The sequence below is a fragment of the Sminthopsis crassicaudata genome, chromosome 1, assembly GCF_048593235.1.
Source record: "Sminthopsis crassicaudata isolate SCR6 chromosome 1, ASM4859323v1, whole genome shotgun sequence".
Taxonomy (NCBI): Eukaryota; Metazoa; Chordata; class Mammalia; order Dasyuromorphia; family Dasyuridae; genus Sminthopsis; species Sminthopsis crassicaudata.
Window position 1 is genome coordinate 514,718,024 of NC_133617.1, and position 25,639 is coordinate 514,743,662.

Sequence of the window (25,639 nt, forward strand, 5' to 3'; positions counted from 1 at the left end):
TAAAAGGCCCAGGTCTCCCATTTCATCCAGGGCTATCTCCAGGCTTATTAATCTATATCTTGCCACTAGACCCAAATGGCTCTAGTGGAGAAAGTGAGGCAGGTGACTTGGCATAGCCCTCCCTCACTTAAATCCAGTTCACTTGCCTGTCATGGCATCTCCCTGATGTCATAGTCTTCTTTGAGAAGGAAGAACAAACAACAATTTAACATTTACATTTAAACATTTAAATATGGGCTTATTCTCTCTTTTTAGCAAACCTCAAGTATTTGAAAAGCCTGTTCCTCTTGTTTATTCTCAGCATGGGACACCTCCATTACTGATTGCTGCTGGCTGCGGGAATATTCAGATGCTGCAATTACTCATTAAGAGAGGTGCAAGAATAGATGTCCAGGATAAGGTGATAATTCTGTTTCACTTCAAATGAATGAATTAGTAAGAAGCTTGGGGTGTTCTTTTTCAATACTAGTGTCAGATTGTTTTAAAAATAACAGGAAAATGCACAACTGTACTTAGTTCATTTTTCATAAAGCAAATTATCTTACATAATCAATAATAATATACCCGCAGGTGAAGTTAAATGCTCTGCTTCTAGACTATGTTCAGCAATAACAGCAATAGCATATATATTTTTTCATAACTTACAAAATGCTTTCCCCACAAAATTCCTATTGAGGAAGAAGTACAAATACTTATTATTACCCTTTTATTTATGAGGAACCTGAGGCTCTACAAAATTGGTAGCAAGTATCAGATGTGATACGGTGGAGTATTAGAATAAAAAGTCCTGAGTTAGAATCCTGCCTCAGATAAGTCATATAACTGATATATACATATAACTTATCTGGGCCTCAGTTTCCTCATCTGTAAAATGAGGAGGAAAGACTTTATGGATTATAAGCTCCTTTCTATCTCTAAGTCTCTGATCTCATGATCAACCCCAAGTCTATAAACCTAAACTCTCAATGGTGCTGTGCTGCTTTTTTCTTTCTTTGGTGTGCTGCCAGATTTTATATCTCACTCATAATATTTCTTGAACAATGTTAAATATCATGCTTGGGAAAGTTTCCATTATTTATTTCACATTACCAGAAATTGAATTTGCCAGCGTGTTTTTAGGGCAACAGTAGAAGAGCAATAAATACAATAATCTTTGATATTATGTTTCCATGAAAACATGTACAGTGAGAAGTCTCTCATGGTAGCTATGTTGATGCTATGATTTGCTCCTGATAACTGTTACATTAAGTAATCACTTTCTGTATCATTTTAGAATAATTGGTTATTTGAAAGTATCAAAGATTATCTAGTAAATGCACGGTTGTTAGGATATGTTATTTATTGTCATACCTAATATTTTGGAAAGGAATTCTTAGGAAATTTGGCCTCAGTTTATTAAACTAGAAGTGCATAATCAACAAAATAGTATGTTTGTTTGTTTGTTTGTTTTGCCAGAGTTTAATGTGAATCTACTTGGAATATCTGATTTGGTTATTTCCTGATATATTTGAAAGTGACTATGAATGAGCATGAATTTGTTTAGGAAAAGAGGCCATCAGCTATCTGGAAGTGACTTTTTATATTATTTCCAAACAGGCTGGGTCAAATGCAATTTATTGGGCTTCTCGACATGGTCATGTAGAAACCCTGAAATTTCTTAATGAGAACAAATGCCCTTTGGATGTTAAAGATAAGGTAAGGGTAATAATCTTCCAAAGTGTAACTAAAGGATTTGATGAAAAGGTGCATATGTGGACTTTGTTTATTATTGTGTGAAAAATTATTCAAAGGACAAATGATACACCTAAAATCTCCTTGAAAAGAATTAAAATTTAATATTTTGGGGGGCTGATAGTTTGCAGTAATATTGAAATTAACCATTTGGTACATCTGTCAAATGGTAGTGTTATACAGATGGTGAACAGTTCTCCCTCTGCTTAAAAAAAAAACAAAAAACAAAAGCAAAAAGCATAGCAATGTTCTAGTGGGCAAAACACTGAGTTGGTTCTAAACTAAGAGAACTGAGCTTCATTCTGTGTTTTCTCATTGATTTACTACTTGCCATGAGGTAAGTATTTTCAGTACTTACTTTCTCCATTTTCTTAGTTATATGAAGTAGTTGGAACATTGGGAGAATTAATGAGATGATACATAGATACTGAACTCTTTGGCAGACAAGTATTAAATCGTTGATCTAGTAAGATTCCTAACTTCCAGTAGATAGAGCAACATATTAAGAATCCATGATTTTTTTTTCAGCATGGGAATTCTATCGACCATCACAGATCACACACAGATAGTAACTAATAATGTTAGAGAATGACCTGAAGTTGAGGTTACATGACTTATCCACAGTTACACAGTTAGTAAGCATCATAGGAAATTTTAAGCCTAGGTCTCTTTGACACCAAATCTAGTATTTTATTATTTTAGATTTTTATAGAGTAGCAACTGAGTTGAGCAAAGTTAAGCAACTTGTTCTAGTATCACCATTAATTAATGACAGATCTGAAATATATATCTAGATCTTGAAACTCAGTGATGCAAGATATGTTTCCATCAACAATCAATATTTCATGTTCAATGACAAATATATAGATACATACAAACCATATCTATAAGCATATGCCTTGTAATAATAGCTAACATTTACATAGCATTTGCTATGTTTTGTAATTATTGCTAAATGCTTTTTTTTTTTTTTTTTTTTTTTTTTTTTTTTTTGAGGCTGGGGTTAAGTGACTTGCTAGGAAGTGTTAAGTGTCTGAGATCAGATTTGAACTCCGGTCCTCCTGAATTCAAGGCTGGTGCTCTATCCACTGCGCCACCTAGCTGCCCCTATTGCTAAATGCTTTGTAATTATTATCTTATTTCATCCTCATAATGACCTTGAGAGGGTAGGTGCTGTTTTTAGTCCTATTTTACAGATAAGACTGAGGCAAACTTAAATTAAGTGACTTGCCCAAGATCACATAGCCAGTGTTTGAAATGTGAGATTTGAAGTTGGATCTTTTTGACCCCAGGTGCAGTGTTCTATGCATAAAAGTATTACTGATACATATTTGCTATGTGACTTTGGGGATGTTCTTTATCTTTCCTAGGCCTCAGTTTTCTTGTCTATAAAATGAGAGGGTTGAAGTTAATATTCTCTGAAGTTTCTTAGGGCAGCTAAGTGGTGTAGTGTTCAGAGTCCTAAGCCTAGAATCAGGAAGACTCATCTTCCTGAATTCAGATCTGGCCTCAGACATTTATTAAAAATGTGGTGCTGGGCAAGTCAGTTAACTCTATTTACCTTAGTTTCTTCATTTATAAAATGAAGTAGAGAAAGAAATGGCAAACTCCTCCAAATATCTTTGCCAAGAAAACTCCAAATGGGGACATGAAGTCAGACACTACTGGGAATAAATAAATAAATAAATAATGTAACAACAACTAAAGGTTTCTTAAAGATCTAAAAAAAATTTGTGTATTCATTATTTAAATTAGCTATTGGCCCCAGTATTTAAGGAAAGATAAAGACAGATTTTGCAAGGCTTATCATCTAAAGGGATGGTGCTGATATTGTGATTCCTTGTGCTTGTGAGATTGTGTAAAAGCTAAGATGAATGCTTGGGAATGAATGGCTTTTATCCACAGAATGGGACACTCTGTCTTTTCATTTCTTTTCCAGACAGAAAGAAGTCTTGATGAAATAGATTAGTTTGGTTACTGATGCTACCATAGGTAATCTCAGTGAAATTCTTATGTTCATAAGTGAGTGTACAAGAGTCACTAAGTGTTATAATCCCCAAATGATGTATGATTGTGAAAACATCAGATTGAAGGGTATTGCCTTTGATTTATTTTTTTTCCAGTCTGGAGAAACAGCCCTTCATGTAGCAGCTCGTTATGGCCATGTTGATGTAGTTCAGCTACTCTGTAGTATTGGGTCCAATCCAAATTTTCAGGACAAGGTATGTCATCATTAACTAACACACTAACATTACCATATCTCTCTACATTTGTATACTGGTTTGGTTTTTTTTTTATCTCCCCTTTATTTTAAAATGGTCTATTTAAAAAAATCATTATCTCCCAAAGAGACAGTTCAAGGAGCTTAAGTTTGGGGCCGGGGAGGGGGAGATATAATGTTTATTCAGATCAATAAGTATTAGATGACTTAAATACTATCCAATTATAGTCAATGCAAGCTCTTCTTCCACATCCCCAGCTTAATTTGCCACTGAGGAAGGAACTCTCATATAACATATTTTCATCTTCCCTTGCCTCATTTCTCTCCTACTTCCTTCATCAATTTGCCCAGGAAGAAGAAACTCCTCTACACTGTGCTGCCTGGCACGGCTATTACTCCGTGGCTAAAGCACTTTGTGAGGCTGGTTGCAGTGTGAACATTAAAAACAGGGAAGGAGAGACTCCCCTTTTAACAGCTTCTGCCAGGGGTTACCATGATATTGTGGAATGCCTTGCAGAACATGGGGCTGACCTTGATGCAACCGACAAGGTGAGTAATGGGTGATTGAGTCACACTTAGTGGGAGATTATATGTGGCGAATGAGAGTGATGCAGAACTCCCCATGCTCCTAAATTACTTTTCCTAAAATAACACACTCAAATTCAGGAAGCTGTAATTCTTTTAAATAGACTAAGTAAGGTTTTCTGCTTCAAGAAGCATGTCTGTGACCTTTCCTAAAAATAACTTACCTTTAAAAAAAATTATTCTTTTTAACTTAATTATTCATCATGAAACAGATTTTCTAAATAAGCAGATGTTTCTTTTCCATTTTTTTTAATTTTGAGAGTAGTAATAGTAATAAATATTGAACAAAGTGATGAACCTCACTAAACCTTACAAATAACAAAATACTGTTAATTTTTAGGCTAAGTAGTTAATTTATTTTTGGTACTTTATATTTCATAGAAAGATAATACATTTAGAAAAATTAAATTGAAGTAATGGAACTTTTTAATTCAAAAATGGTTAACATAATCTAGTTATAGTACATATTAACTTAAAATGAGAACATTTTGTCACTGAGTATATAGGCCAGGTGGTTAATTTTATTATTCTATATTATAAAGTATTTACTTGGTCCAGAGTTAAAATAATCATTAAAAACATCCAAGTCTCCTATACATGAGAAATTCTACAATGTGATACATTGAATTTATTTCTGATATTATATATAGCAAGATTTATAAAATATTAAGCAGTAATATAAAGAATCAGACATGGTATACAAACCCTTTAGCCACAATGCTGCAATATGACCTTGAGAAGGCTCTTAATATTGCTTTAGCAATCTCCTAATGTTAACTGAAAAAATTAATATCCTTTTCCCCATTCATCAAAATGATGAAAATTTCTGAATCAATATTTTATAACTTTTAAAAAGATATGATTAGAAAGTACAATTTAATAAAGAAATATTACTTTTGCCATGCTGATATAGATAGTTTTAAAATGCATATTCTGGTTATCCAAGTACTGTCCGTACAGTACTTCATTGTTAATTGGATGGATCTCTTCAACTTGAGCATTCTTTCCAGTGATGTAGATCACAGTCTCCATGCCTTTTCACCCTATGAAGTCCTCATTCATATCTTTCCAAAAGTCCCTATTCCTCAAAGCACTAGAGGCCATCCTATTGTCTTTTACTATTTAAAGCTACCAGTGTAAAAATGAAGATGTTCCATCTATTATATAATCTCTCATTTTCACCATATGACTGACCAACCTCTTCTTCAAGATGTGCATTTCTTTCTCAGCACTTTTTGTGTGTAAGTCATTGACATAGTCATATTCTGCAGTCTGCTTATAAACACTATCCTAAATCCCAAGTTAAGTAGATCATATGGGCAGCTTAATCAGCAAATATTCACAATCTTTCTGATTTATATTTACTCCTACTGTTTTTTTTTTTAATTTGTCCCCTAAGCAGTGAGATTCTGTCACTGATGAGACTGGATCATTGGAAAAAATTAGAAATTTTATCCATGTTCATTTAAAAAATGTTTAATTATTTGTGGTATCTATTTTTAGGATGGACACATAGCTCTTCATCTTGCAGTAAGACGATGTCAAATGGAAGTGATCAAAACCCTCATCAGTCAGGGATGTTTTGTTGATTTCCAAGACAGACATGGAAATACTCCATTACATGTGGCCTGCAAAGATGGGAATGTACCTATCGTGGTGGCACTTTGTGAAGCAAACTGTATTCTGGATGTCACTAATAAGGTAAAATAGATGAGAAAATGACAGTATGAACAATGGTTGCAATTTAAATTTAACTGATTTGGGATTTTTGCCAACTTTCTATTTCTATCCATTTTGCAAAGTAAACAGAATCCATGGGACAACATGCAAAAAAAGGAAAGATCTTTATAAAATAATTTGAAATTGCTGCATTAAAAAAAAATTAATTCACTAGGGAGGAAAAAGAAAATTCCTTACAATAGCACGCTTTTCTAGCCTTATTATAAAATATATCGTGTGCTTCCATGAATTAATCAATTAACTGATTAATTAAGAAGCTTTTATTAAGCACTAGCTATATGTGCTAAGCATTGGAGATCCTTGAACTTTCACTACACTTGAGGGAGAGAGCACAACAAGAGTTCAACTGTAGGATAAATGGCAAAACCTGAAGATTCTTCAGATACACCAGCTCATAATGTAACAGAGTCTAGGCATCTGGAGAATGCTACAAGGACTTTAGGTTGCAGTGTCAGAGCAAAAAGTAAGGCTTAATGGTCCACTATCTCACCAGAAGGCTTGTAGTTAGAGATTCCCAATTCATCCAATAGTCTGAACAACTCTTTTGCTCTTCATATCCTGCTACTCCCTTAAAGTCTGGGTAAGGGCAGGGTAAAGAAAGGCAAGGGAAATTGGCCACCCGGTTGATGATTCCTCTGGAACTGAGCACAGTAGTAGGTGGGAGAGAGTAAAGGGAAAGGAAAAGAAACGAGATCTTAGCTGGCAGTTCCTCTGATTAGATGCAATCTGGGTAACGTGGGGGTGTTTGGCAGTGGAGTGAAGGGAAGCATGAGGATGCCCTAGTATTGTTGTTGTTTAAAATTTTCTTAGATGTAACAGCCAACCCACTGGAAGCAAGAAACATGGTGCAGGTGGCACGTTACACTCTAGAAATTCTAACACTACAAAGAGAATAACTGAAAAATATAGGGGAAAAGGAGTATGACTAGAGTAAGAAAATGGGTTAAAATTCTATCCTTGCTTCTAATTAAACATCACAGATCACTGCCATATTCTTATCTCCTTCCAGTAGAATGTGAGCTTCTCAAGGGCTGAAACTTTGTTTTGCCTTTCTGGCCAAGCCCCTTATACACAAAGTATCTAATATTAACATTCATGCTGCCATTATATTTGTATAACATTGGGAAAGTCACCCAAATTCTGGGATCTTTAGTTTTCTCATCAGCAAAAGTAAGGTATTGAACTGGATGGCTTTTGAGGTCTCATTGAGTCCTAGACCAGTTATCCTACATCAGTCCTATTTTAATAAAAGACTTAGTTGTAAATCATAATACTTGAGTTCTACCATCAGCTTTCCCCACTGAGTGTACATGAGAAAAATTATAAATCTTTTCATTGCTCCAAATATTTTATAAGACAGATCTATTTTCTAAATAAGTTAGAGAAGGAAGAACAATGAATTAAGTGCATATAAAAGATTTTCATAAGGATTATGCAATATAAGTACAAAGTGTTGATTTTCAGAAGTTGGATAACTTATCTTCATTTCTTTCTACTCAGTTTTTTCTGATTTTATTAACAAAAAAAAAAAAAAAAAAAAAAAAAAAAAAAAAAAACAGAATCTAGCCTGTCATTTATATTCAATGGACATAGCTCTCTGGCAATTTAGTTATGAAAAGCAAAAACATTGTTGATTTGTTTGGGTTATTATTTTAAAGTTTTTTCCCTTAGAAACAAATCTAAAAAAGGCCAGAGAGAATGAAAAATGATTTCATTGAGAATGAACTTATATTTTGGGAGGCAGACATTTTAATAAATAACTATTTTTTATCAAGGCTTGTTTCATGTACATAAAATTAATTACTGAGACATTTGCTTCCCCTGAGAATCTTCGTGTGAATAAAAGGCTTCTCCAGAGTAGTAAGACATGGACCTTCCCCTGAGAATCTTCGTGTGAATAAAAGGCTTCTCCAGAGAAAATTCCTGCTGCTAATTTGATACCTAAAGTTTTGCTTATTATGTTATCTGCTAGTTGACTCTGTGCTCACAGTGCCTGACATTTAGCTTTAAATATCTTTCTCAATGTGAAGGTGAAGGAACATTGTGCTCTCATGCTGTTTTGCAGTAACATATAGGCAGGAATGAAGAATTACTTCTGCCATCACCCTACCCAGTGCAAAAATGCATCCTCTCAAAATGTGGCGGTTTGGCTTCCCCTTTCTTCTTGTTTATTTTTGCAAAAAAAAAAAATTGAAAAAATAACCCTAGAATATCAATCAGTCAGTTAACATGTATTAAGCATTTATTGTGCTCCAGGCTCTGTGCTAATATCTGAAGACTAACCAATTCATTTAGTAAAGGTTTAGAGTTGTGAAATGTTACAGATTTTTTTATTTGTTTAAAACTGTCTTCTATAACATCTATTTCTCATAGGAGGTTTTTCCATTTGAGAGTTGCAAGTCCATTTGAATGGACAACTAAACCCAGTCCATTATTCACAACTTTTTTAGCAAAGAATTTTGGCTAAGAGAAAGCAGATGCTAGATAATTCAATTATTTCATTATGAGAACAACAGTACCTAAAATCAGAGATCAACAATTTATTTTTAAATAAGTTTTTATTTATTTATTTTTGCAGAGACTGTATTTTCCTTTTTTTCCTTCCCTCTCTTTCTCACCAGAAAGTCATTTTATATAACAAAGAATTTTTAAAGAAAGAAAAAAATCAGCCAAAAATAAAACATTCCAAAAAAGAAAATATATGCAATATTCCTTATCTGTATGCCCCCAAACCAATAAAAAGTGGAGTAGAGGGAGATATTTTCTTCTGTCTCTTTTTTGGGACCAAGCTTGGGTTTTGTTATTTGTTTGTTTGTTTTAACCAATTTATTTTTAAACTTACTTTCACAATATTCCTAAATTTGGATAAAACAGTTTAAGCCAGTCTCATTCCATCTTCTACTTTTTGAGAAAAAGTGACGGGAAGAGAGCAGTGTTTTTAGAACTATGAAAACACAAAGATAATTGAAAGATCGAATTAGCTCATCAAATCACATTCTGCCATATTGCAATAATTTTAAAGCAATCAGCTTGTCAGTGCTGCTACTGAGCAATGACATCATCCCAAATTTAAGGTAGATTTCCATTCTTTCCCTGTAGATACTGATTATTTAACCTTTTATATGTTGAGTACATCCCCAAAAGATAAAAAATGAGAACTCAAATTCTAATTCCATACTACTAATATGTGAAATGTGAACCTTGGCTCTCATTACTCTAAAATACAACTAATCATTATTCTTCCACCAAGGGCCTTAAAAGGAAGGGCTATTTTCTTATAATTACTTGAAAGAACAAAGGAGAATAAAATAAATGGCAGTCAGAGATAATGAATGAGGGTCCTACAATATTTGTAAGTAAATTTACAGATTGAGCACTGCACTAAAAATTACATAATATACTGTGATTATTTAATATAATGATTTAAATTATATACTGTAACGTTGCAGATGTGTTGCTTTTTTAGAATAAGATAGGAATAGTAATTGCATAAGTATCAAACCTGTGGTTTCATTTGCTTCTGAGAGTAAATTCCCTCTACCAATTCATGCCACCACATCCTCTGTAATTTATTTTATTTATTGTACCGAGAAGTTAAATGACCTGCCAAGTGTCATTTAATTATTATGTGTCCATCAATTTTGCCACACTTATAGAATTAGAGAAAATAATAGATCAATTGGAAGAACAAACGTTCTCAGATCTCAAAGAGAGGGATTGTTAATGTTACTATACCTCAAACTATATTCAGTTGTCATCAGCATCATTTAGTACTAGATGGAAAAGTTCAGTGAAACAAACTAGATAAGTGGAAACAATCAAAAGTAGCTCCATATTTAATAAGCTCCAAAACAAAGTGTTTTGGGGGAAAGACACCTTTTGTAACAAAAACTGCTGGGAAAATTAGAAAGCAAATTTGGCAGAAATTAGGGTTAGACCAACATCTTATACTACAATATTTTTCAAATAGATAGATGGCCTGATCACAAAATATTACACCATAAATAATTAGAATAACAAATCAGATATCTTTCATAAATATGGCTAGAGGAAGAATTCTTAAACTAACAAGGCATAGATTATAGATAGAGGTTATTGTAATAGATAAAATAAACAATGTTCACTGCATAATTAACTGTCTTTCACAATTGCTCATTACTATGTTACTGTTACTATGTATAATATTCTCTTACTTTTGTTCATTTCACTTTGTATCATGAATATAATCTTCTTAATAAAATTTTCACTTCCATGTCCACCTTAAGTAAGTATCTTTAAGAAATAACTAATGTTGGATGTTGGAGAAGTCTTTTAGCCTTTTTTGGCCTCAGTTTCCCCATCTGTAAAATGAGAGCGTTGGACTAGAGATGACTGCTAGATCTCTTCCTATCTTAGATCTTTGATCCTATGATTAACTATTTCCCTAAAAGCTTCAGCTTGTAAAAAAGCTTTCTAACATCAATCTGGAATATTAGACATCCCCTCAGGAATTATCACAAGTAAATATTGGTTTTCAAGTTTTAAAAGACTTGGTTATATCCTCAGGCATGTTCCATATCCACAGCAAGGTATGGCAGCATTCTTCATTATTGTTAATATCAGATTGGCACACGTTTCAGTACTCCTCCAGGATTCTTCATCATCTCTTTATCTTGTGATCAGTACTTGATGTCATTTCAGCATAGATCCTCCTGATAGCTTCCCATCATTATTCTAAGAAGAGATGATGCTTTCTCTTCTGAGAATTCAGTCATTTTCTGTACAGAAAGAACAAAAAAATTGTTTGCTTAGTTCCAAAGATTTAGTTCTTTTTCCATTACTTATTTGTGTGACCTTCTTCTACTTTCCTCATATAAATTTACATTTTCCTCTATTCCTTCAGGATCTTTGACCCTCTTCCCTCCTATGAACATTTCTTCACTTTTTCTTTTCATAGAACACAACTCGCACTAATAAATCAATGACAATGTAGCATAATAGTTAGAGGACTGACCTTTTAATCAGAAACCATGACCTCTGACATATTTTGGTTCTCTGACCTTGGACAAGTTATTTACCTTCTCAATGTCTGAAGAAACTCTCTAAGACTGAGGTGACTTCTGTGTTTGCATCAAGTGAAGTCATTTTCCTGCTAGGAATTCCCTACATAGACAAAATTATAGGTCTGCACCAAAAACAAAAAACCTGGGAAATAATGAGGCATTCCTGAATCACAGTTACTTCATTTAGTAAGACGACTAACCCACATTATTATAAACACATAATTATAATTGATTTTTGAAGAAACATAAATATAGTCCAGTCTCTCAGGACAATAGAACATACATTGAGAAGGTAAATAACTTGTCCAAGGTCAGAGAACCAAAATATGTAAGAGGTCATGGTTTCTCTTGCTGTTAATTCTTGCTACTGATGGTTGTCACAAACATTATATTTGTGTACATATATGTATATGTAGAGATACAAAATATACATAATGTATATATGTGCATGTTTCCATGTAGATAAATATTTATTTTTACATATATATACACATATATACATATGTCCATGCATAGTTATGTACATGCATATATTATATATCCTTATCGATGCATGTGTATATATTTGTTATGGTGCCAGGGCATCTGTCACTGGAGTTTATTTATGTTCAGTGACATTTTTTATCTTTATCAAGGTAACACACATACTTTTAACTTGATAAAAGACTTTTATTAGTAGAATTCTCCTTGTATTTAGTAGAGATTCATACAGACTGAATCTTATTCACTTATTTAAAACATAAAGCATTCTATCTCAATAAAAAGAAGCCATGGTGTAAGGCAGTAGTGCCAAATTCAAAATAGAACAAAAACTACTAAGCTGTACATAAGGATTCCTGCAGGATGTATATTGACTTACTTTCAAAATGTAATGTTATCTATATTTTATTGCACTTTTATTTATTTTGTTAAACATTCCTCAAATTTCATTTTTATCTGATACCTATGGGTGACAGAGAGCTAGTAATGGCCAAAAAAAACATATGTACACACACACACACACACACACACACACATACACACACACACACACACACATATATATATACTGGTATGTGAACATGAAAGAGTCATTTACTTTCACAGCATTTTAGACACCCTTCCAAGACTTTAAATTACAGAGATTTGGCAAGTTGACTTAACCCTATTTGCCTCAGTTTCCTGATCTGTAAAATGAACTGGAAAGGGAACTGGCAAATCAGTTCAGTATCTTTGCCAAGAAAACCTCAAGAAAGGGTCACAGAGTCAGAAAAAGTTGAAATGACTCAATATAGGGGAATTGAAGATTTAACATGGAGATCGTGAGGACAAAGCACAGATTTCATGAGTCATGCTTGATTTGATCATTTATGATTATGCATGATCATAAATATCAAGTAAATGATTTGTATTTGTTTTTCCTTCTTTCTTAGTATGGCCGAACCCCTTTACATCTGGCAGCCAATAATGGAATTCTAGAAGTGGTCCGGTACCTTTGTCTCACTGGTGCTAATGTGGAAGCTTTAACATCTGTAAGTATCAACTGTGTGTCCTTGGTTCCCTTTGCTTTTGACAATAGGAAATCTTTTAAAATCCCTGATGCCTCAAGGGGCTAAGGGAAAGGAATTGCTTGGCAACTACTTCTAAAGCAGACAAGCTGATATTAAGCTTTAAACTTCTCTACTCTATGCAGATAAACATCTGCCCACGCAGAAACCAGTTTACTGTCTAGTTAATGTTTTATCCTCTTTTCAGTTCAGCAGTTTAGGTCTCTTAAGGTACTACAGTTTCTTAGTCGTTTTTGCTTCATGTGTTAATAACATTTAGATTTTTATTAGCTATGTATATTTTTGTATTCTGAATGTTTGCCCTTTTCCATGACAATGACTGTTCATGCTTTCTTTATTTGAGTTAGTGAATGGGTAAGCTGGCATGTAGGTGAATCATGGAGCAATTATTGTGTTTACCTGCCAAACTGGTTGTTTTCATGACTCTGATTTCAGCAGCCAATTGGCAAGAGTTCTTGGCAAATTATGACTTTGTAGTCCATAACAAAATGATAAGACCAGCAGTCCCCTCAAAAGCACTGTATGTATCTTAGAGCTAAGAAAGGTGGAGGAGGATATTGACAAAGTAAGGAAATGTCAACTGCAGTGGTGTATAGAAGGTGTACTAGCCCTGTACTCTTAGCTAATAATAATCATAGTAATATTTAACATTTGTATAGCATCCGCTACTTACCAAACATTATGCTAAATGCTTTACTTTTATTCTCTCATTTGATCCTCATTACCCTGGGAAGCTGTTGCCATTATTATCCCCATTTTACAGATGAAGAAACTGACATAAATAGGGGTTAAATTACTTGTCCAAAAATCACACAGTAAATATCTAAGGTCACATTTGAATTTAACTCTTTCTTATCCATGGCTCCATGTTTTATCTACTACACCAACTAATTATCCTGACTGTGGTAGTAATGAAAGCCTGGCAAGGATCCTGAGATAATGGCCAACTGAACTCTGGCGATACTATTTTATTTTGGGTAGCAAACTAGTCAATGTGATGAAACTGCTCCTCTGAATGTAAGAAAGAGATGGTGGCTAAGAGAAGCAAAAAAATAAAATAAAATAAAATAAGTGGCCCTACTTCAAATAGCTATGATGATATGATGATCAGCTTGACATGAAGGATAGTGCAGAAAGTAGTAGCTTCTTTTTTTTAATTTTGAATTCTAAATTATCTCTTTCCCTCTCTCACATTTCTCTCACCAACTTGAGAAGGCAAGCAAGAAGATATAATTTACATGTGTGAAATCATGCAAAACATATCTATATCAGCCATATCACACAAAAAAAGAAAGTGAGAAAATTACACTTTGATTTATACTCAGAGTTAATATAGTCTCTCTCTGGAAGTGGATTGCATTTTTCATCATGAGTCCTTTGGAACTCTCCTGGTTTATTGTATTAATCAGAGTAGCCAAGTTTTTCACAGTTGATCATCAGTACAACATTCCTGTTACCATGCATAATGATCTCCTTATTCTTCTCACTTCATTTGGCATCAGTTCATATAGGTCTTCACAATTGTTTTCTTTTTCTGAAACCACCAGGCTTGTCATTTCTTATGGCAATAGCATTTATCCCAATCATAAACCACAACTTATTCAGCCATTGCCCAATTGATAAACATCCCTTAGATTTTCAATTCTTTGCCAATTCAAAAAAGAGCTGTCCTGTCCTTTTTCCTCTTGGGACTTAAAAAAATATATATAAACAGGCTTGAGTTCTAAAAAGTTCTATCTTTTTGGGAAGTTTGAGAATGGGCCAGTCAAGAGACTTACCTTTCCAAGAATCAATCTAGCTAAGTAACCAATAAGTTAGCTATTTGGTGATAAACTCTTTATCCATGGTAGCTCATACAAAATATTCCTTAGTCCTACATTCTCCTATTTACTTCAGCCATGACAAGGACTGAATAACAGAGAAGAAAGAATTGAAGTTTTAAAACCATTTATAAATTATTAATTGGTTATTAATGCTCTAAATGATAGCTGGATAACATAATGGATAGAATGATAGACCTAGAATCAGCAAGATCTGAGTTCAATTGTAGCCTGAAGACATTTACTAGGATCAAGTGAGATAATATTAATAATGTGTTTATCACAGTGTCTGACACATTGTAGGTGTGAGATAATTACTTCTTTTTTATCCATAAATGGGAGATTTTTTACAGTTATAAACTAGTAGACTTGGTACTGGAGGAATTCATTCATACCAGTCTTAATATTCTTACTTTAAAGTAAAGCAGAAAAGGGTAGGAGGTACAATGCATAAAATACTGAACTTTAAGTCAAGGAGACTTGAGTTCAAATTCTGCCTTGGACACTTAATATCTTTGTGACTCTAAGTCACTTAACCACTGCCTGCCTCAGTTTCTTTTTCTATAAAAAAGGAATAATACCACCAACCTCTCAAAGTTATTTTGTGGGTCAAATAAGATTATCTATATAAAATGCTTTGCAAATCTTAAAAAAACTCTACAAATGTTAGCTTTTGTCATCTTCTTCATCATCGTCATCATTTTTAAACCTACAACTACAATCCAGTTCTTTAAAGGGAATGGAGTTGGATTTATTAAAAACTGAACCTAGAAGTAGTTCTGAGATGGAAGCAGTTTAAGAAATATAGTGTGATCCTGGATTATCTCCAGTCCAAAGGGAACAATTTTGCATTTTATTTGGGAAGCATGATAGTCTACTCTACATGTACCCAAATTTAAACTAAGTATTCCTTGTTCTACCTTAGAGTAGACTTTAACCCCCAGCTTGGCCCTACCAGACTAACTTCTTGGAGTTCTCCCAGGCCCAGTCCAAATGAAAGTGACCCTTGATTGGTATCCAAAGTCACAAAATTGAGGCACTATTCACTTAGCTAGATTCAAGACTTTTTTTTTCTAGACATTAATAGAAGAGCCAGAATAAAATCTTAGAAATGGAAAATACTTTCCTTCCCCTAAAGACAAATTTAAAGTTTAGAGAATGTTTTGATTTTTTTTAAGAATTTTATTTGGAAATTACTTTATATCTTTATCCGTTTTGTTGATTTTTTTTGTTGTTGTTGATGTCAGCATACACTCATACTAACCTATTACCCCTACCTATGCAGAAGCCTTCCAAGTCTTATACACACTCCTCCCACTTACTTAGATTTTATGTGTCCTAAGGCCTTTTTAGGGTCTCCTTGGTAAAAATTACTGCACTTAAAATTGCACTTATGATTGCACTTACAAGGAAAACATATCATAACCCCTGTCCTACTAGAAAAGTGAATGAACTGATTGCTTTTTGTAGGTGGGCTAATTTTTTAGGTGGCACAGAAATACCATTAGTATGTTTTTTTAAAAAAGGGCAGTTTAACAAATGAGTCTTGTGACCTGAAATAATTACTATACTTATAGGAAAGGAACCTTGAACTGATGCATAAAAGCTGTGCCAGACAGAAACACTAATGTAGTCATTTAGAATAATAGAAGTGAGCTGATTTTTGTATTAAATAGCTCTCTTGTGGAACTTGTTCAATTAAATGTCAAGAGCAAAGTCCTATGGACTCCTTTGTTTCTCCCTTATGCTCATTGAAGCTCTTTAATTTACAAGTTTTGTGAATAGTAAGGTCATCTTCTTTGAACCTTCAGTAAGTAATCCATGTACCACTCTTAATTAGATCCTCTGCATTTCTTTGTACTTTATATACTAATGTTCCTCTGTCCTAATGTCCTAATTCTATTAGAATGTGAGCTCCTTGAAGGCCAGGATCTTTTATTTGCCTTTCTTTGTTTATCTCTGGCATTTAGCACAGTGCCTGGCATCATAGTAAGCACTTAATAAATGCTTGTTGATAGACTTACATTATATTATGTTATGTTGTGTTACATTGTATTATGTTATGTAACATTATAAAGTATAACTAACATTTAATATAACATGTTATATTATGTTATATTGTGTAATATGATATAATATATTTAAATTAGTATATATTAGGTATTTTATCAGCATGTATTAGGCATTTAAATTTTATATCCTTATGTACTATTAAAGGTATTTGTTTATGGTGATTTAAAATTCTGTAATTAATGACAGCCCTTATACTGTCTGTTTTATCAGGAAAGGGAAGTTTAAAATCTGGAATGATGAGCATTCTAAAGAAATTAATGAACTTTGGTTAATGCTTGTAGGTCCAAAATATATTTGAAATATTGTTTATTTCCTGTTTTAACCATTAGCCTGTGATGTTCTTGAGAGCAGTCCTTTTTTGCCTATCTTAGTATCCTCAGCACTTAGCCTAGCATCTAGACACTTAGTTGAGACAATCTAAATTAAGTAAAAATGGGGAATCCTGAGAGGAACACAATCCTAGTAAGCTTCCTACCTCCAATCCCTTTATTTCTGATGACACTTAGACTATTAATGCCCCAGAGGAGAATTGGCAAGTGGAATGTGTATCTTTCAGTGACAGAGAAAAGAACACTATTTTAACAATTTATTTGTATTTCACAGGATGGGAAAACTGCTGAAGATCTTGCGAGGGCAGAGCAACATGAACATGTAGCCAGTCTTCTTTCAAGACTCAGAAAGGTAGGAATTTCTTTTTTGTTCATCTGAAATGATATTACACTATTATTTATCCTTATTCTTTTATCAGGGATAAAAACTGATCAGAATGATATTTTAAGAATACTACCAACTGCTAGGAGTCAGCTCTTTTTTTTCTTCTCATTCTACTTTTTGTTTATTTTTTTGGTTTTTATCTAAATGTGTAATTTTATCAATGTGTGAGACTCCCTGATGTGGAAATTCATCCATTAATTAAATTATTTTGTTTCGTTTTATTTTTGTGGGGGATTTAAAGGCAAGACTTGCTCAAGATTATGTAGCTAGTAAGTGTTTGAGATCAGTTTTAACTCTAGTCCTTCTAACCCCACATTAGTTAAATTGTTGACAAGTTGCATAGGGCCCTGATAAGTTAAATGACTTGCCCATGATCCCACATTTTGTATCACAAACAGAAAGTCTGATTCCAATACTGGTCTTCTACCATTGTTGCCTTTTTTATCAGGGGAAAAAAAAATTGATTGCTTACTGTGCATTTGCTAACTTATTGAACATTCAGAGTTAAGATAGTTCTACCACCTTTAGAAGAATAAGTTTTGTCTTTCTGTGTAAAACTCAAGAAGAAAGGTGGAAAACAATCTCCTTCTTTCTCTCCCTTCTCAGGGTTTGGAGATCTCAGATATCACTTATATTTTCTTCCTGGGAAGAACATTTCTAAAACGGATTTCAAATTCTTGCTTTAAGATGACTGTTTAATTTGAAATATTTTAGTTCAATAAAATCAACTGCAAATTTAAACAGTAATGCCTAAAAAAAAAAAATCAAATAACCAATAAGAGCAATCTACATTCAAGTTTATCAATATAAAGAGAAATGACAAATACTTCAACTTTGTATTCACTATAGAATTTAGAAACAAGAGTTTTACACTTTGGATCCAAGTTCTCAATTTTGCAAAAAATATTAGAAGTCACAGAGTTAGGAAGTATCTTTAAAGCCAATTAGTTCAATATTAATTTGACAGATGGATAAAGTAAGGACTAGAGCAATTAAGTGATTTGCCACATAACACAGTAATAAAAAGAACACTGACTTTGAAGTCAAAAGATGTGCCTTCTTTTGCTTTAAAAAAATTATACCAAAAAAATTAAAAACAAATAAAAAAATTTAAAAAACACAAAACCTCTCCATAACAGGCCAAATTAAGATGAATGAGGATTAAATACATAATTATTTAGTTGACAGAAAATCTCTCTAAAGAAGGGAAAATATATTGTTACAAATAATATATCCAGACTCTTTCTAACAGCTCTCCATGTTGGCTATTTAACCTCAGACTTGCTAATATTTAGTTCACTACATAGTAGTTTTCCATAAGGATTTGCTGCTAGTAGCCTGCAGCCCTTTGGTTCCCACATGCCAATGGCTTCTCCTTCTTGATCACTCATCAATTGCTCACCCTTATAAGGAACAAGAAAGAAAGCATTTTACAGATTTAAAAAAAAATCTCTTGATCCTTAGCCTCAAATCCTAGAATAGCTCCTTTCATTTTAATCTAAGTGGGAAATGGCTTTGTCACTGTCAAAGGATGCATGAGGATTTGTAAACATTGCACTCTTCCTCCAGTCTTTCCTCCTCTCTACTTTTTGCTGTGTAGTATAATTCTAATTAGGTAGTATAGCAGACAGAGCACCAAGCCTGGAATCAGAAAGACATGAATTCAAATCCATCCTCAGACTTATGACCATGGGCAAGTCACTTAATCCTGTTTGCCTCAGTTTCATCATCTGTGAAATGACCTGGAAAAGGAATAGCAAACCACTCCAGTATCTTTGTCAAGAAAACCCCACATAATGTCACAAAGAATTGAATGTGATTGAAACAACTGAACAACAATAATCCCATTTGATTTTTATGTTCATTCACTTTCCCATTACCTTCTTTCATTTATTCATTCAAAAAACATTGATTAAGCTTGAATTGTGTGGTAGGCCCTCTGCTAGGTCATAGGAACTTACATCCTGTTGGAAGAAAACAGTATATACCAAGGAAATAAAATGCAAAATATATTAAATATAGCTAGAGGCATTGTAATTGATGGGTTGGGAGAGAGAGATATAGTCTTCCGGTGATAGGCTACAAGAGCTAAACCATGAAGGAGGAGAAAGTTTCTGAAAAGTGAGGATGTGGAGGAAGTCCAGACAAAGGGGATAGAAAGCCTGCATAAGGGCAGGAAGATTGGAGCTACAATTTTGTGAGTAAGACCATGTAGACCAATTTGGAAGGTAGTATGCATGAAGAGTAATATGTAATAAATCAGATTACAATCAGAAAGTAAAGGCTTTAAAAGCCAGAGGACTTTATATCTTATTCTGGTCACACTAAATGCTTTAGAAAGTTAAATTTCTACCAGGAAGATTAAGAAGGGAATGACTAAATGCAGAGGAATCAATTAAGAGGCTTTTAAATAGTTTAAAAGTAATGAGGGCCTAGATAAAGTTTGTATGAGTAGAGTATAAAGGGGAAATATCTGATAGAATCAACAAAACTTGGCAATTTAGAAGTGAGGGAATGGGGATGGTGTGAAGGAAGAATCTGATAAGAAGACTTCAAAAGAAATAGGGGAAGTGAAGAGGAGAAAGAATTTGGGGAAAATATTCTGTTTGAGGGACACTGAGTTGCAGATATATATGGTACATCCAATTATGGATGTCTGATATGTAATTATGAGGATATCAAGCTGTAAATAGAAGTTCCCAAGTGTAAGGAAGAAAGTTTTCCTGAGGAGTAAGATAGTAAGCCAGATAATGAATTCCTTGAAAAAGAAGAGATAATGATCTTCAGTCTGGTAGAGAATGGCCATCAAGATCTGACAAGGGTGACAAATCCGGTAGTAAAACTTAAAAGAGAATTAAGCTGCTGAGTGATAATGGATCTTCTTTACAGGACAATGTGAGACAAACAAACATAATTATTCTTTCTAGCCTAGTATTTGGAGAGAGAAATCATGAGTGAAGATATATCTAGTACTGATAAAAGTAGTCAGAGATGCAGTGTTTGGGGGCAGAGTGGATATAGCCAGGTTTACACAATTGCCTGAAAACAGAAGGTACAGAGAGAGAGAGAGTTCTGATGTGAAGGGAAGTTAGTGATCCTGAGCTAATGGCTGGTACCTCAGTTTATTAGATTTTCACAGAACTTCTGTTGGAAGGATTTCAGTTGAGGGGACAGACAACCATTCTTCCAGTCATCATAGTTCACACTCTTGGAGAGACATCTTTGGCTGTTCTCCCTCTTTCTCCCTTTTCTCCCTCTTTCTCCCTTTCTGTCCTATTAATTGCCAAATCATATTCTATCTAAACATCTCTCACATTTGTTCCCTTGACCCAACTGAGAGAGCCTCTCTCTTAATGCAGACCATATCTTCCCATCTAGACCATATCAACAGCCTCCTAATTGGTCACCCTGCTTCCATTCTTTCTAATTCATCTATTACAGAGCTGCCAAACTGATTTCCTAAAACAAAAATCTGACTATATGATTCCCTTGTTTTAAGTTCTTCAATGTCATGTTACCTCTAAAAGAAAATATAAAAACCTGCCATTTAAAAACCTCCATCATGTGGCTCCCACCTACCTAACTCTCATTTCATATTACTCACCTTTACACACTTCCCATTCCAGTCCAAATCCTTATACTTGACGTTGCTTCTCCTATATCCTTATTTTTGCATGGTGGTTCTGCCCATGTCTAGAATGCATTCCCTGATGATCTCTGTTTCCATCAATACACAGTTCAGGTGCTGCCACTTGCACAAAAGTCTTCCAGATACTCTAATTTTCAGTGCTCTCTCCTGCTAAAGAGTGTTATATAAATTTTATGTACTTTACATCTATTTTTCCACATGTGCAGCCTTCCCCCCACAAGCAGAATAGAAGCTCCATGAAGGCAAAGTTTATTTCACTTCAGTCTTTATATACCAGGAACATAAATACCTGGTATTTTTCCTGGTATTTCATACGAAGCCATGGGTATGGTGAATGCTTAACAAATGTTTGTTGAATGAAATTCAATGTGTGGACTATGGAGAAAAGCTAAGATTTCCCAGGAGAGTTTAGAAAAGCTAATATCAGTCAGCCAGTAAGCATTTATTAGATATCTTTTCTGTACTAGACACTGTGTTAAGCATTGGGGATATAAAGGAAGACCAAAAAAGAAAAAGAATCCCTGTTCTCAAGGAGTTCAGTCAAAAAGGAGACAAAATGCAAACAACTCTATAGAAACAATCTATATACAGAATAAATTGAAAATAAAGAACAGAAGGAAGGCACTAGAACATGTTAGCTGTGTTTTGTGGATTTCAGAAAATGATAGTTTCAAATAAAATTCATTTTGCTTTCCCTCCTATGTGTATATGTCATATGTCTAAACAAGAAATGACATGAATTTATTTCTGACTTGGTGTGCTGTGATACATGAGTAGAAATGTCTTCTCATGATGTTATATTATTACTTACACTTGGTTATTGTCAGTGGGAATTCTGGTTTGAAATACAAAAGAAGCCTTTTAATTAAAACCAAAGAAAAAGTAAATGCTTTTCTTTATCCATCAACTAATAATTCATCTATATAATTTTATAGTTATGGACTCGAGAATGATTCATTTGTAAGGAACTCAGAGTTATAGAATCTCAGAATTACAAGAGACCTCTGAGGTCATCCATCCATCTACTACATGAAACATAAATTCCTTCTGTAACATCTGAATATGTCCTCATCATCTCCTTTAATCAGAAGCATTAAGAAACAGTGTTACCTATATTCACCTAATTGAAAGGCTCATACAGAAGAAAATATAGACTTAGTCTTGGTTATGGAGCTAGAAGGAGCCTTAAAAAAGGACCTTTTTATTTTCAAATGAGGAAAATAAAGTACAAAGAAGTTATATGAAATCCATATGTGCCTAACTAGAATTAATGCAACATATTAACCATTGTCCTGGGTATCAAGGAAAAGGGGGGAAAGTACAAAGAAAAATAAGACATGGCTGCCTTCATATAGTTTACATTCTTGTGGGGTAGATGATGTAAACAAATTACTTTAATATAAGGTATGATGTGAAAGTGTATTCAAAAAGGCATTTAGTATTATAAGAGTTTGAAGGATTAGAGAAATTACTTCAGACTGAGAGTAGATCAGAGCTAAAGCTTCATAAAAGAGATGACATTTGAACTATATATTTCAGAAAAGCTAAAAATTAGATAGGCAGACTTCAGAGTATCTATAGACACTGAATTATTGATAATGTTGCTCATTTCAGGTGACTCTATATAAGAGAAGATTTCTTAGAAACTAGAGTAATTAGAAATTAGTAACTAGAGTTAGGAAGTTGAACTAAAGAATCTCAAGGCCCCTATTAATTAAGCTCTTGTGATAAGTAAGAGCTGTATAGCACATAGAAGCACATAGAAGGTATAAGTGTAAGCAGTAACTAAAATATTCAGAATAGCTTTTTATTTATTTTTATTGAAATCTCAATTGAAGGCTGTATTTGAAACCAGTGGTTTAGGAACCTTTACCTATGGAATAATGGATATGTTCTTTAACATAGGTTTCATTGTACTTCCTACCACATTCACTCAATTCTCTCAAATATAAACATTGTGGAACATAATCCAATAGCTTTTAAAATTCCACTAAAACCTCAGGGAATAGAAACTCACCCACATAACCTTGTGTTTAGATAAATAAGCTCCATAAAACATAAGTATTATTATTTTTCCCAGTTCTAGCTAATAGACTCTTTCTAATGGCCAGTACTATTTAAGAAAACCTCACTTTGTTGTACAGCTCCATGAAACCCAGGTTTCCACATATTTTCTTGTCTTTATGTGATGTTTACCACTTCAAAAAACTTTGTGTTGGTGCAATGAACCACTAAGTATACTCTTCCAGTTAATCTTTAAGCAAAAGTAAATAGCAAAACCATTATTCCCAGTAGTACTTCAGAGAAACCCTTCCTCTCCGATACTGACAAGTTTTTCAATTCATATATGCTTTATTGCTTGATTCATTAACTCTATAGGAAAACGTCTTTACAATTCTGTAAATTCAATAAAGTAAATTCTGCAAAGTTTAATAAAACCATGCTATTTCCCAGAAAACTATTCCTTATAATGGAAAAAAATATTGGGAACAGGAGGCCAAAGGGCCAATATCCTTTAAAAGCCTGACCATTATATGCAGTGATCTACATTCCTGGCCTTATCTCTGTAAAGAAATAGGATAAAGTGACTTCTCATATTTTTCTATATTTGGGGGACAACTTGCTCATTATAATTTCTCATAATTTAGTTTTGATTATTTTGTTGTTCTATAAATTGTTTTATTCATTTTGTATGCTGTCTTCCTGGTTCTCTTTTCTTCTCTTTGTCTCATGTTTCTCTATATTAACTATATTTTTTGTTTTTTTTTAATAACAAAGCAATATTCTATTTTATATTCATATAGTACATCTTGCTTAGTCATTTCCCTATCAATAGACATCTTTGTCTCTAGTTTTTTGCTTCTGTTAAAATTTTGAAATAAGGATTTTATTGTTAGTAGAGTCTTTAATTTGTAATTAATTTTCATATATGCCTAATGTTTGAGTCTTAGAGGATATAGAAATTTTATTAACTATCTTTCCCTAATTTCAAATTTCTTTCTGTAATAGGTGGACCAATTCAAAGTTATACCAGTAATGTCTTAATGTGCTTATCCTTCCATATTCTTTTCAAAATTGACTATTTTCAATTTTTGTCAGTTTTGCCAATTCTCTAGGTGTATACTAAAAATGATATTATGAGAGTTTGGACTGAGTTGTAAGTTAGGGAAGGATTAAAAAATTACATTTGGACATTATCTTTTTTTTTAACCATTTTTTCCAACTAAAAAGTATTTATTTTCTCCCCTCATTCTACTTCTCTTAGAGAAGGCAGGGAGGGGGAGATAAAAGAGAAAAACAAAATGTGCATTATCAAACAAAACAAATTCACACATTTGTCGTATCCAAAGATGCATGTCTCAATCTCTCTATATATAAAATGTGTCCTTTTTCTCTCATGAGACAGCTGACATATTCTTCATCAATGGTCCTATGGAATTATAATTGATCATTCATTGCTTTGCTCAGTTTTTAAGCCTTTAAAATTTGTAATTTGGACTATTTCTGAAAGAAATATATCTAGGGTCTATCTGAGAAATTTTTTGTTCATTTTCTTTGAATAATTATCTATTAGAAAATTACTTTTGTTCTTAAAAATTCCTGTTGCTTATATTTCTTAGATATGAGTATTATTGAAAAAAATCTTGACAAAAAAGATTTTTTTCCAATTTGATATTTCCTATCTTATCCTGTTGTTGTTAATTAATTTTTAAATCATGCCTGATTCTTTGTGATACCATTTGGGATTTTCTTAGCAAAGATACTCCAGTTCATTTGGCAGATGAGGAAACTGAGGCAAACAGGATTAAGTAATTTTTCCCAAATTTACACTGCAATTAAGTGTCTGAAGCCAGATTTTAATTTAGGAAAATAAGTTTTCTTGCCTTCAGGCCCAGCTCTCTATCTGCTGCACTGTGTGGCTGCCCCAATTTGTTCTAGCTGCATTATTTTTGTTCACGCAAAAGCTTTTCAATTTCATATAATAAAAATTATCCATTTTTTCTTTTATATTCATGCTTTTCCCTTACATGTATTTGTTAATAATTTATCTCCTATCTTGCTGTAAAACATATTGAATTACTTATTTTCAGATTTATTTTTTTATGATATGATCTTTGATATTAAAGTTATATATTTTGGGTTTGTAGTATATGGAGTCACTGGGATTATCTATGAAATACTTCACCTGCATAGCTTACACTATTCTGTAATAGCTTTCAGAAACCTAGTTACTTACATAACACAGACAGGCATTTGAAATGGACTCCCTATACTAACTACTACATCAACCAATGTGCCACCCTCTTTGTCTCTATTCTTGTGAATACTAACTTGAGAGCTGGGCCAGTCTATTTGCAGTAAAATTGGTTAATATAATGGTAGCTGGTTAAGAGTAGAATTTCATTTCATTTAAAGAATCCTGTAGACACTGCTTAGAAACAAGTCTGAATGTTTATTTGTGTCTTAGCATTTGATCAAACTTCCTTGAAGTTTCATCTTTCTAATTGGCTAGGAAA

The 25,639-nt window shown here is 33.3% G+C and overlaps 1 protein-coding gene and 1 long non-coding RNA gene across 6 annotated transcripts in view; one reads left to right on the forward strand and one right to left on the reverse strand.

Annotated features, from left to right (window-relative positions):
- The window catches only part of DAPK1 (death associated protein kinase 1), a 220,060-nt gene that overhangs the window by 154,154 nt on the left and 40,267 nt on the right, over nt 1-25,639 (forward strand). For all 5 annotated transcript variants that reach the window (XM_074281666.1, XM_074281665.1, XM_074281667.1 and 2 more), the window contains 7 exons: nt 302-400; nt 1,597-1,695; nt 3,855-3,953; nt 4,304-4,501; nt 6,041-6,238; nt 12,732-12,830; nt 17,363-17,440. In XM_074281666.1, coding sequence (XP_074137767.1) covers nt 302-400; nt 1,597-1,695; nt 3,855-3,953; nt 4,304-4,501; nt 6,041-6,238; nt 12,732-12,830; nt 17,363-17,440 — 870 coding nt within the window. The remainder of the gene's footprint in view (nt 1-301; nt 401-1,596; nt 1,696-3,854; nt 3,954-4,303; nt 4,502-6,040; nt 6,239-12,731; nt 12,831-17,362; nt 17,441-25,639) is intronic.
- The window catches only part of LOC141550723 (uncharacterized), a 51,776-nt gene continuing 34,677 nt past the window's right edge, over nt 8,541-25,639 (reverse strand). The window contains exons 4-5 of the long non-coding RNA XR_012484673.1: nt 21,078-21,269; nt 8,541-11,034 (exon numbers count right to left, since the gene is read on the reverse strand). This is a non-coding gene — a long non-coding RNA (uncharacterized LOC141550723). The remainder of the gene's footprint in view (nt 11,035-21,077; nt 21,270-25,639) is intronic.